Source organism: Microcaecilia unicolor, chromosome 2 (assembly GCF_901765095.1).
Source record: "Microcaecilia unicolor chromosome 2, aMicUni1.1, whole genome shotgun sequence".
NCBI lineage: Eukaryota > Metazoa > Chordata > Amphibia > Gymnophiona > Siphonopidae > Microcaecilia > Microcaecilia unicolor.
In genome coordinates, this window is record NC_044032.1 from 367741239 (window position 1) to 367753465 (window position 12227).

Sequence of the window (12227 nt, forward strand, 5' to 3'; positions counted from 1 at the left end):
GTGTCATTCTCTGCAGGAGAGTACGACCTCATGATACAAACTGAATAGTCCGGACCCTCCCAGGTGGGGCTGAAGGAAGTTTTTCTTTTCCACTGCCGGGTTTTCCGAACCAGTTCATCCCTTTCTTATCCAATCCTAATTTTTATATTGCTGCCATAACTCTCCAGTGGGAATTCCATCTATTTTCTCCCGAGCCACCCCCGCTTGTAGTAGAGCGGCAAACATAGCCTTACGAGATACTCGCTCTAACCTCTGAACCTTGCCCCTTCGGCCCTTCCCCAATTCTCTGCCCCTCATTATTTTTCCTATCTGTCAGCTTCAGACTCCAATCCCCCAAATCTCCTAATTGCTCGATTTTATCCATAATGCCCTCCAACGGGTTATCTGTTTCATTCATCAACAGTCAAAATAACTTGTTATACATTGGAGGAGACCCTTAAATTACTTTGTTTCTAATTGCCGCTGACATAGGCACTTGGGTAAGTGTATCCATCTGTCCTGTGACAATACACACTTTCATTGCCTCTTCCTTTAATCGCTGGATACAATCTTTCAAAGTATACCAAGGCTTGTCATCCCCAGGCCAATCTGATTCTAAAGGGTACTTTTTACGACCCCTGTTCCCACTAAATTCAATCAGAGTAGTAGCCTCTGACCCATTCCCATCAGGCATTGCTAAACTATGTTCCCGAAATGCACTTTGAATTAGCATCTCGAGATAAAGGTATAAATTTCAAACAGTCCTCATTGTCCATCCATATCCCCATTGCCCCAGTATCATGCAGGCCTTACACACCAAGCAATAAGGGATTCATTTGGACTCTGCTGGAATTGCTGCATGATATTAAGAATTTCTTGTTGCGTATAGTCTTCTGCTAAATCCATGTGCACTGGTGCTGCCCCACCCAACTGTGCTCGTTGCCGAATTATCGGCTTCATTTCTGGAGCAGCACTTTCCTCACCCCCTGACTCACTCTTGGGTGTGGAAGACCAGATATCCCCATCCCACATCTCAGGATCCCATCCAGTTAGGATCTGTGTGGCAGTACCATCACCTTTGCAACCTTTATCTTACTCACCACGCCCTCTCCTTTTCCGATACTTATACTGCGCTACCTCGCACCACCGCACGCTCAGCAATTTGCTGGTACCCCCGTACACTTATTCATCATCAATTTGCCCTGACACTGTGACATTACCAAGTCGCTTTTCAATGTCAGAATCTCAGCCTGTGATTCCAACAGCTTCTGTTGTAATAACAGATTCTGCTGGTGCATCAGGCGATATGCCGACAACAAAATCCACCCTCTCCGACCCACGTTCTTAACTCTTTCCCTTAAACCACAGGGGCATTTTGTAAACATTTCAACACATCCTCACACGTTCCCTCTCCTAAACATACCTCCCAATTCTCACTCAACCCCGTATCTGTCGCCCATATCTGTTGCCAATGCCTGATATGGGTATTTATCCCATCCAGGAATTGCAAACAGCTGCGGAAGCTGTGCCTGCACAGCCTCCTGATGAGATTTGCTCTTCTTCCCTTTCTTCAACATATTCACAAAACAATAAAACAAGTATATATTCACAAATGTAATCACCTAACAACAATGCGATATCCTGCTGGACTACGCCAAACTGTAACACTAGGGGGCGCTGTGCTTATGACAACACAAAAGCCACCAGACACAATATGCGGTATATCGCTTTTATTGGTGATACATATGTGAACAGCATACACCAAGATACTTACAGCACCCGCAATTCAGTCAGCATCTGGGAAAGACCACCAGGGAAGCACTAGCTCTTCCTCAGAGATTGCAGGGAAATACCCTTCACTGAAACAAGGCGTCCCTATGTTCAGGCAAGCTTCTAAAGAAGGTCCGTGCTCCCCCCTCTTTTTATAGTGTGAGAACAAAGGTGCCTTTCCCAGACTTGCCAAGCTGGCCATCCCTTAAACAACCAGCCTGTTTCCCATAACAGAGAATAACTCCCCCAGACTTGCACAGGTTGAAGGTGCTTCCCAGAGGTGCTGGCATCCCTTAAAACAACCACCATAACAGAGAATAACTCCCCCCAGACCTGCACAGGTTGAAGGTGCCTTTCCCAGAGTGCTGGCATCCCTTAAACAACCTAGCCTGTTTCCCATAACAGAGAATATCCAACACATAATTACAGCCAAAACATTCCACTCATTCCATCCCCAGCTGACCTTCAATCCATGTATTACACCCCCCCCCCCCCGGACTTCCCCAGGTCCATCCAGCTCCCTCTCTCTCTCTTCCCCTGGGTCCATCCAATGTCTCTGCTTCTTGTCTCCCCCCCCCCCCCCCATTGTCTCTGCCATCCTCCCTCGGGGAAGATCCAGCATCTCCCTCTCCCTAGGCTGATCCCACATTACTCTCGCTCTCGTGCGCTCTCTCTCTCTATATCCATCCTCCCCCTTTCCCCACACACTCACATGAGTTTCTTAAGCCCCTCTCTCTCCATCCAACATCTCTCCTGCTGCCTGCCTGGGGTTACTCTGTGGCCACTTAGAGGGTCTGTCCCCAGCACAACCCAGGTCCACGTCACCTGCTGCTTGTGCTTTACACTACCACTCTCCTCCCAATGACTGGGTCCCAACTGCCTCTGAGTGAGTCTCCTACTCTCAAATTATCCCTGGTGATTTCTAGGTTAATGGAGGCCACACTCCCAGTGGTTCTACAGTTCCCAGAAAGCACTCACAGACTCAACACACAAACCACCAGGATTCTTTGTCAGTACAGACAAAGAGGCAATAAACTGAAAATTGTTTACTGTCTTAAAAATTGAACAATGAGCAAAAAGTGTGCAATCAGCAAACAATAACAGGTAACCGAAATATGGATCAATTATCTCTCTATATAAAAGGCAACACCAACGCTCTATGAAGCCTCCAGCCGGAAGTGTGAAGGGGGCGAGATATCCGGTTTCCTATGAGTGTGTGCCCCGCCCTCTCTGTAACACAGTCAGTGAAGGAAAACAGCAGAGCACGAAATCAAATCGCTGGCTCTGTAACAGTGAAGGACTCAGAGGGGGGAGGGGAGAGAGGCCAGAGGGCAGGGACACACACACTCCCACATGCACACAGAAGAAAACATTGCTAGCCCCCCGTTTCATTTGCATCAGAAACGGGGCTTTTTTACTAGTAATATATAAGGACTGAGATGTGCCTGCTTTGTGAAATGTATGTCTTTTCTATTTTTTGTATTTTGCAGAGTGCAGGAGAAAATACATTTCTGTTTCTCATTTACCAGTGTTTACTTGGCTTTCTTGGGGGAGATCTATATTTCAATTTTTCTGTGGTTCCCTGTCTTGTATAGTGAGAACAGAATTAAATGTGCTTGGAGTTGTAGAATGATTAGAAAAATTAGTGCTCATTATTGCTTGTTATGTGAATGAATATTCCATCACTGTTCCATTATTGCTTGCCAGACCAGTCCAGTATTATTACATTTTAAGGGCATTTATTTTAATTCGTGTATGCAGTCCTTACATGCATATGATTTTGCTTTTTAACCCAAAGGTAAATCTTAAGTGTGGTTAACAGCGAGGCTTCTGTGGATAGGGACAGAGTTCATGGGGGCTGGAACGGGGATAGAGTTCGTGGGGATGGGGACAGAGTTTGCGGGGGGGCGGGAACGGGGATAGAGTTCACGGGGACGGGGACAAACTTTGTCCCCGTGTCATTCTCTAACCAGAGTACATGCAGCCGATTGCCTGGTTTTTCTCACTATCCTGTTGTCAAACAAAAGCTCTGAATCGAGGGTGCTTATTTGGCTTTTACAGTGATTATGTGGCCTCCTTACAGATCTTTTCATATATAGAATAGGGATAGTTTTCTTAACCTTATGTGGCCTCCTTACAGATATTTTCATATATAGAATAGGGATAGTTTTCTTAACCTAATGTGGCTGTAAATTGTTCTAAGTCCTGAATTGGGGGTGGGGAGACCAGTCAAGCCAAACTTGCAAAAAATGTTTTTCTCCCTGAAAACCTTTCCTTTATAAGTTCAAAGAAACTTTGGCTTTATCTTCATGAGCTGCCAGTATATACAGGCAACTAAAACTGCATTCTCCAGTGACTTACTGTGCTCTCTTTAAAGGTATGAACTCTATCCTGGTGTATGTGGGGCATGAAGTGTTCGAAAACTATTTCCCCTTTAAGTGGAAGATAGACAACCGTTCACATGGTCAGCACCTGGCCCAGAACTTGGTTGCAACCTCCTTGTGGGTATTGATATCGTACGTATTGTATAAACGACGGATATTCTGGAAGATCTGATGAACAACTGGACCACTGTGCTGATGTGAGCAGAAGGAAGAGATGAATGGAGGCTTCTCTATACCTTCTGCCATTCCCATTTAAGGGCTTCTTTTTTTTAAAGAAAGGACCATGCTTTCTGTTCAAACCCTGGTCAGGGAAGAAGCACAGTTGGGAACTGAAACTGTGTTTTTAAAGAAACCTGTAACCATTGTGCACTTTTTCAAAGGTTCAGAAATTCATGTGATGAGTAGTGAAGTCTACCCTACATCAATATAAGAAATTTCCATGTGTTGGAATTGAAATTCTCTAAGCAACTTTCCTGTAACTGCCTGTAATCTTAGGAAGCAATAATGTATGGGATACCATCATCAGTTACAGTACCAGAAATATTTAGTTGGGTTGTGATTTGTGTACTGTGCTATCATGTGACCCATCTGATCTGGTGTATGAGGTGACACTGTCCAACATGGCTGCCCTAACGATGCATCTGAAAGAATGTCATGGTAACCTATGAAAAAGGTACCATTTTTGCTGGCTACATGGTGGATGTGATCACTAGCCATATGTAGTTTTTAAAACACTGTATAGTACATATCAAATATGGTTTGTTTCTGAAGCAGAAATATGAGCCAGAACATTGCTAGTGCGATATAGTGCAAATGTTAGGAAATCTGTTATTCTGGAGGGCTGCTAAAGAGTATGGGGCAATTTTCAAACTGTGTGCGTATGTAAAGTTTGCTGTTGAAAATTACCTAAGTGAAAGTGCACACAGATTTGCACTTGTTACATGTTGCAGGTACTCTTGCCATGGAAGTTATATGCAAGGTGGGTGTTAGTGGGGGTGCAAACAAGGCAATTGCCCTAGGTTCCAGGGTGCAGGGGGCCCAATCCTGTCTGAAACTGGAGATCTAGCCTGTGGCTTTGGGATCCATCCCAAATTTCTGCTTTAGGCCCCAGTATGTTTCATGTCAGCTCTGGTTTTGCTCATACTTCTGACATGACAGAAGTAAGCATGTAAGTGTAATTCCTGCCCCAGCCTCATCCACAGGAATGCTGCTGCACACAACTGTATGTGTAATAGCCACATGTGCAGTGATTTACACACACACAGAGGGCATTGTTGTGCACAAAACTGCGTTTTTATGCACCAGTGCCTTGCTCCCGAAGCCACATCCAAACACAGAATCAGGGCCCACGTTTTTATATCGCACATGCATTCTGACTTAAACTTGTATAGAGTATGTACAGTGGGGGAAATAAGTATTTGATCCCTTGCTGATTTTGTAAGTTTGCCCACTGACAAAGACATGAGCAGCCCATAATTGAAGGGTAGGTTATTGGTAACAGTGAGAGATAGCACATCACAAATTAAATCCGGAAAATCACATTGTGGAAAGTATATGAATTTATTTGCATTCTGCAGAGGGAAATAAGTATTTAATCCCTCTGGCAAACAAGACCTAATACTTGGTGGCAAAACCCTTGTTGGCAAGCACAGCGGTCAGACGTCTTCTGTAGTTGATGATGAGGTTTGCACACATGTCAGGAGGAATTTTGGTCCACTCCTCTTTGCAGATCATCTCTAAATCATTAAGAGTTCTGGGCTGTCGCTTGGCAACTCGCAGCTTCAGCTCCCTCCATAAGTTTTCAATGGGATTAAGGTCTGGTGACTGGCTAGGCCACTCCATGACCCTAATGTGCTTCTTCCTGAGCCACTCCTTTGTTGCCTTGGCTGTATGTTTTGGGTCATTGTCATGCTGGAAGACCCAGCCACGACCCATTTTTAAGGCCCTGGCGGAGGGAAGGAGGTTGTCACTCAGAATTGTACGGTACATGGCCCCATCCATTCTCCCATTGATGCGGTGAAGTAGTCCTGTGCCCTTAGCAGAGAAACACCCCCAAAACATAACATTTCCACCTCCATGCTTGACAGTGGGGATGGTGTTCTTTGGGTCATAGGCAGCATTTCTCTTCCTCCAAACACGGCGAGTTGAGTTCATGCCAAAGAGCTCAATTTTTGTCTCATCTGACCACAGCACCTTCTCCCAATCACTCTCGGCATCAGCCAGGTGTTCACTGGCAAACTTCAGATGGGCCGTCACATGTGCCTTCCGGAGCAGGGGGACCTTGCGGGCACTGCAGGATTGCAATCCGTTATGTCGTAATGTGTTACCAATGGTTTTCGTGGTGACAGTGGTCCCAGCTGCCTTGAGATCATTGACAAGTTCCCCCCTTGTAGTTGTAGGCTGATTTCTAACCTTCCTCATGATCAAGGATACCCCACGAGGTGAGATTTTGCGTGGAGCCCCAGATCTTTGTCGATTGACAGTCATTTTGTACTTCTTCCATTTTCTTACTATGGCACCAACAGTTGTCTCCTTCTCGCCCAGCGTCTTACTGATGGTTTTGTAGCCCATTCCAGCCTTGTGCAGGTGTATGATCTTGTCCCTGACATCCTTAGACAGCTCCTTGCTCTTGGCCATTTTGTAGAGGTTAGAGTCTGACTGATTCACTGAGTCTGTGGACAGGTGTCTTTCATACAGGTGACCATTGCCGACAGCTGTCTGTCATGCAGGTAACGAGTTGATTTGGAGCATCTACCTGGTCTGTAGGGGCCAGATCTCTTACTGGTTGGTGGGGGATCAAATACTTATTTCCCTCTGCAGAATGCAAATAAATTCATATACTTTCCACAATGCGATTTTCCGGATTTAATTTGTGATGTGCTATCTCTCACTGTTACCAATAACCTACCCTTCAATTATGGGCTGCTCATGTCTTTGTCAGTGGGCAAACTTACAAAATCAGCAAGGGATCAAATACTTATTTCCCCCACTGTATATGGTTATAGACTTAAGACCTTTATAATGGAAAAATGAAAAGCAGCATAGCACATAGCCTGCACTAGTGCTATTAATACCAGCCCAGAAAGGCTGGTATGGGGAGGGTTGCAGGGCCCTGTGCAAAGACTCATTGTGATGCTGACAGTTCTGGTCCATGGACAGAAAACCAGCTCTTCTATTGTCGGTTTTGAGGCTCTGCTGGCAGTCGGCTTGGCTGAAAAGTGGGGCAGGCTGGGAAAAATCACTCAGTGTTGGGCCCAGTCCCAGGTCTTCAGGCTATCTGCTAATGAATATGCATGACTTGCATACAAGGAGAGGCAGTAGGTTTGCAGAATGTGCTCATGCATAGGCATTAAGGATATCTGCAAAACCCAACCATTTGCAGACCTTGAGGCCTGGAAGCAAATGCTATTGACCTGCATAAAGGGCCTTGTATATATGTGTGTGTATATATATATATATATATATATATATATATATATTTGGGCACAGCACTAGATTAGGAGTATATAATGACAATTCTACTGGGGAGAAGGTGCTAATTCTGTGCCTTGGTGTAGGACCATTTATTCCACGTACCTAAGAATTGTCCAGAGAATATTACTGACGTCCAGTGTGCCATGTCTACAATTTCTCCCAAAACTCATATACACAAACAGATTGAGGGGGGGGGGGGGGGGGGTATCGCTATGGGTTCAGTGAAAGGTACCACAGTCTGGATCCAGTTTACTGCATCTCATAAAAGTAAATAGAGTGCTGCTTTTTGACTATTTCAAGGTATTTTTAAAGAGATTTTTAATGCGCCATGGAGAAAAGTAACTTTGGTGTATCAATGCCAGGTTTCTGAAAAATTTCTCTTTTGACTTTGGTGTTTACTTCCCGGTGCATAATGAAACCTGAAGTTCACTAATCATGACCACACTGTTACCATGAATCTTTTAAATGTTTTTATCAGTTACTGTTCACTTATTTACTGAGTTTTTGTGTTGTCTTTTTCAGTATGCCTCTTTACAGAGTAAAATCATAACAAATGATTTAACAATAAAACATATTATCATAAACATATAACGGGTACAAACACATTTTCAAACATAAAACAAAGACTGACTTGTCATTTTATGGTTTTAATCTGTCTGATCTAGGAATGGTCTAGCTTAAGTCAGCTAATTAGACCTAATGCTCTCCTTAAAAATGTAAAACAAGTGGGTCTTAAACTTAAAGTTGGAAACACAACCACAGACTGGGAGATAAAGCACTCCACATTTGGGGAACTGCACAAGTAAATGATTGATTGCTGATTTGAGACAGCCTAGCTGTTTTTAAAAAGGGAGCACACAATACTCCTTTATATTCAGAGTATTAGGATATGAATTAGCACTTTTTTCCCCAATTTGCTCTTGAGATATTCTAAACCAGTGATTGCAAAACTGGGTTCTGTGAGCTCTTTTCAGGGGTTCTCCAAGTGAAGAAGTTGTTGGCCTGCTTCTTCTAGTGATGTCAGCACTCCTGCACAGGTCAGTGGCAGGAACTGAGCATGTGCAGAAGTGCCTGTGGCGGTGGCTGATGCACACTGCTGACTTCCTAGCTGCTTAGTCAATATGGGCTGCACTTTTTTTTTGGTTATTACTGACGCAAAGGGACCCCTCATAAAGAAATTGAGGGGAGGGGAAGATGCTGCATCGAGGGTGTGGTGGGGATGTTTGAGAATAGGAGATGCAACCCACACCAGCCAGAGCAGAGCTGAAGAGCAAAAGTAAATAATAAAAGGAAAAGCCGTCGGGCTCACTGTGGGGAAATACCTCTGGCCTTTCCTAAAAAGCCCAGAGATCTTGTTCCGTTGTACTCATCAGCAAGCAGGAGAGGTGTAGAGGAGCCAAATGTCTCAATCCACTGGCTGCATTGGGGCCACCTCACACTTTTTTTTTTTTTTAAACTGTGGATACTGTGGATGTGCTTCACGGTATGCAGCCTTTTTTTTTTGTTCTATAACTTGCTGTTACATATGGGATGCATGCAAACACTGCAGACTGATGACATGCTACGGCTGCTCCAGACCTCCCGTAAAGTTCCTCTGCTGAAAGGTAGGTGGGCTTTTCTGTGCATTGCTTGGAAATGGCTGTGCATCCCGCGGAATGCACATTTACGCAAGTTCAACAAATGCCACTGGCATATCAAGCCACCCAGCTTCCTTGTCGATCCTTAATTTTTATAAATCATTTTCAAACTCTTCATGTATCTTTAATAACAAAGACAAGGTAGAAATCCACACTTATCTGGAGCGTTGGAGTTGATTCCTATAATTTTCAGATGTGTGGATTTTTACCTTTGATAAAAGAAGCTTTTTTGGACAATAACTTTTGTTATTAAAGATACATGAAGAATTTGAAGAGTGAAAAAAAGATGTACAAAAATTAAGGATTGATGAGGAAGCGGAGCGGCTTGACAGGCCAGTGGCATTTTTAGCAGGAGATTATTTTTTGGACGTGGGGCATTTAGCAATGTGTTGTCTTGATGTCCTCTTCCGTCCTGCTCTGTAACACAATTGCTGTGGGCTTCTTTTACTGAGGTGCGCAGAAAAATGGCCTGTGGTAGTGTAGATGTGGGTTTTGGGCATGCACAGACTCATTTTTTCAGTGCACCTGTAAAAAAAGGCCTTTTTAAAATTTTTGCCGAAAATGGATGTGCGGCAATATGAAAATTGCCACACGTCCATTTTGGGTCTGAGACCTTACCTCCCCCCCCCCCCCCCCGCCATTGACCTAGCGGTAAAGTCTCACACGGTAATCGGGTGGTAATGACCTACATGCACCAAATGCCACTTGGCCCGTGTCCAATACACAGCAGAAAATAAAAATTATTTTTTACCACAAGAGATGCATGGTAGCCGTGTGGTAACTCCATTTTGGCATGCGTAGACGCTTACGCGGCTTAGTAAAAGGGCCCCTATGTGAATACTTGCTGGAAGGGTTTGATTGTCCAAAACTACTATCCTTTAGGTGCACAGAATTTCACTGTCACCTTACAAATTTTAGTGCAGCAAAATAGACCCAGTATAAGCTGTAGAGGTAGCCATTTCCTTTGACTTAATGAGCAGCCTGCTTTCTAATTCCAGACAGCAGTGGTGTACCAAGGGTGGGACGGTGGGCGCGGTCCACCCTGGATGCACGCTGCTGGAGGGGTGCAGAAAGCAGATGCGCGCCTGTCGGCTCCGCTGGCTCCCTGCTCCCTCTGCCCCGGAACAGGTTACTTCCTGTTCCGGGGCAGGGAGCCAGCAAAGCCGAGAGCTGCGCAGCTGCTCTCAGCAGCCAAGAATGCACTGGGGGGGGGGGGGGAGGGGGGCTTGATGCGCCAGTGGAGGTGTTGTGCTGCACTCAGGGCGAGGGGGTGCGCATCGGCGATCTGCCCCAGGTGGCAGCTGACCTAGGATCGTCACTGCCAGGGAGAGAGAGTTTAGAAATCAATTTAAGTATCATGTTTGTTACAGCTTTCCTTGGTCTGTTTGGATCATAGATGACAGAGATATGTGTGAATGTTTCTAATTGTCTTTATCCTATCCAAATATAATAGAGATGTGTAAATGCATGAAGGGTAGATGAAAAAGCTATATAATTAGAGGACATAAAATTAAATTGCAAGGAGGTAAGCTTTAAAGCAACGGCAGGATATACTTTTTCATCAAAAGGGTAACAGAAGCCTGGAATGCTCTCTCTGTGGAAGTGGTTGGGACAAAAATGGTGGAAGAACTCAATAAGGTGTGGGATAAAGGCAGAGGATCCCTGTCTTGCAAAAGGATGGGATCAAAGCAAACAAATGACACATATCATAACCTGCACTGCAAAGCAGGTACGGTCCTGAACAAAAGCTTAGAGGAGGTAACCTGCATGTTCTGCACAGTGGCAGGTACAACTCTAGCCACCTTGCTAGGCAGACTAGATGGGCCATACTGGTCTTTATCTGCTATCTGTTACTAAGGGGCCCTTTTACTAAGCCACGTGTGTACAGGCACCCAATGTGCGCCAAAATGGAGTTACTGCCTGGCTACCATGTGGCTCATGGTATTCATTTTTGGCATCCATCCAAAAGATCATTTTTATTTTGCACGTGTGTATTGGGCATGTGCCATTTGATGCACATAGGTCAGTACCCCCCGGTTACTGCATGAGACTTTACCCCTATGTCAATGGCTGGTGGTAAGGTCCCAGACCCAAAATGGACGAGCGGCAATTTTCATTTTGGCACATGTCCATTTTTGGCAAAAATAAAAAAAAGGCATTTTTTGTAGGTGCACTGAAAAATGACTCTGTGTGTGCCCAAAACATGCATCTACACTACCGCAGGCCATTTTTCAGCACACCTTAGTAAAAGGACCCCTATGTTAGGACAGAGCCTTTGTACAATCTAGTATACTGTATGTAGCACCACCTCTTCTGGTAGTGTATGCAGTTTAGAAACAAGAGGAGTAGGATAATCTCCCAATTTAAATGAAAATTCAAATTTACCTTTGGCACACACATCATGGATAGGTACCTTAGATGTGTCTGCTGACTTGTGATTTCATTAGATTTGTGGGGAGCACACACTGAAATTCCACAATGTGCCAATGATCTTGCTGGCAGTATTAAATGTAGCGAGCCTTCCTGATCCTGGAGACCAAGGGATGGTTGGAAACGGGCTTTTCTGCTTCCTGGTCATAATAGATTGGTCTGATTCATTTCAGTGGCCTACCAAATTTGTCTTTAGGCCTGCATTTAATAAGTAGTCAAGTAAACAGGGTACTTACTACCCAAGAGAATGGAAGTAACTTTTTCTCTGTATCTCAAATTACACTTTTTCATTTTAAATGCATCACAATCCCTGGTAAATGCATTTTTGCAGCCAGGAGTGAGCTGTTTACCAAGTTGGAACTTTCTCTCAGGGCACTATTATAGATTTTATTTAACCTGTATATCTGTAAGATTGTATTGAAATTGGTAAATTGTAATACAATCTTACAGTATCTTGCTTTGATACTGTGATATATATGTGGTATATAAAAAATGAATAAATCCAACATACCATGACATTAAAGAATCTCACTCCTAAGTCAATGTGTGCGGA

General features: G+C 44.3%; 1 protein-coding gene across 5 annotated transcripts in view; it reads left to right on the forward strand.

The window, feature by feature from the left end:
* The window catches only part of HGSNAT (heparan-alpha-glucosaminide N-acetyltransferase), a 108576-nt gene extending 103050 nt beyond the window's left edge, over positions 1-5526 (forward strand). For all 5 annotated transcript variants that reach the window (XM_030194548.1, XM_030194549.1, XM_030194550.1 and 2 more), the window contains one exon: positions 4127-5526. In XM_030194548.1, coding sequence (XP_030050408.1) covers positions 4127-4305 — 179 coding nt within the window. In that variant the 3' untranslated portion in view covers positions 4306-5526. The remainder of the gene's footprint in view (positions 1-4126) is intronic.
* The last annotated feature ends 6701 nt before the right edge of the window (positions 5527-12227 follow it).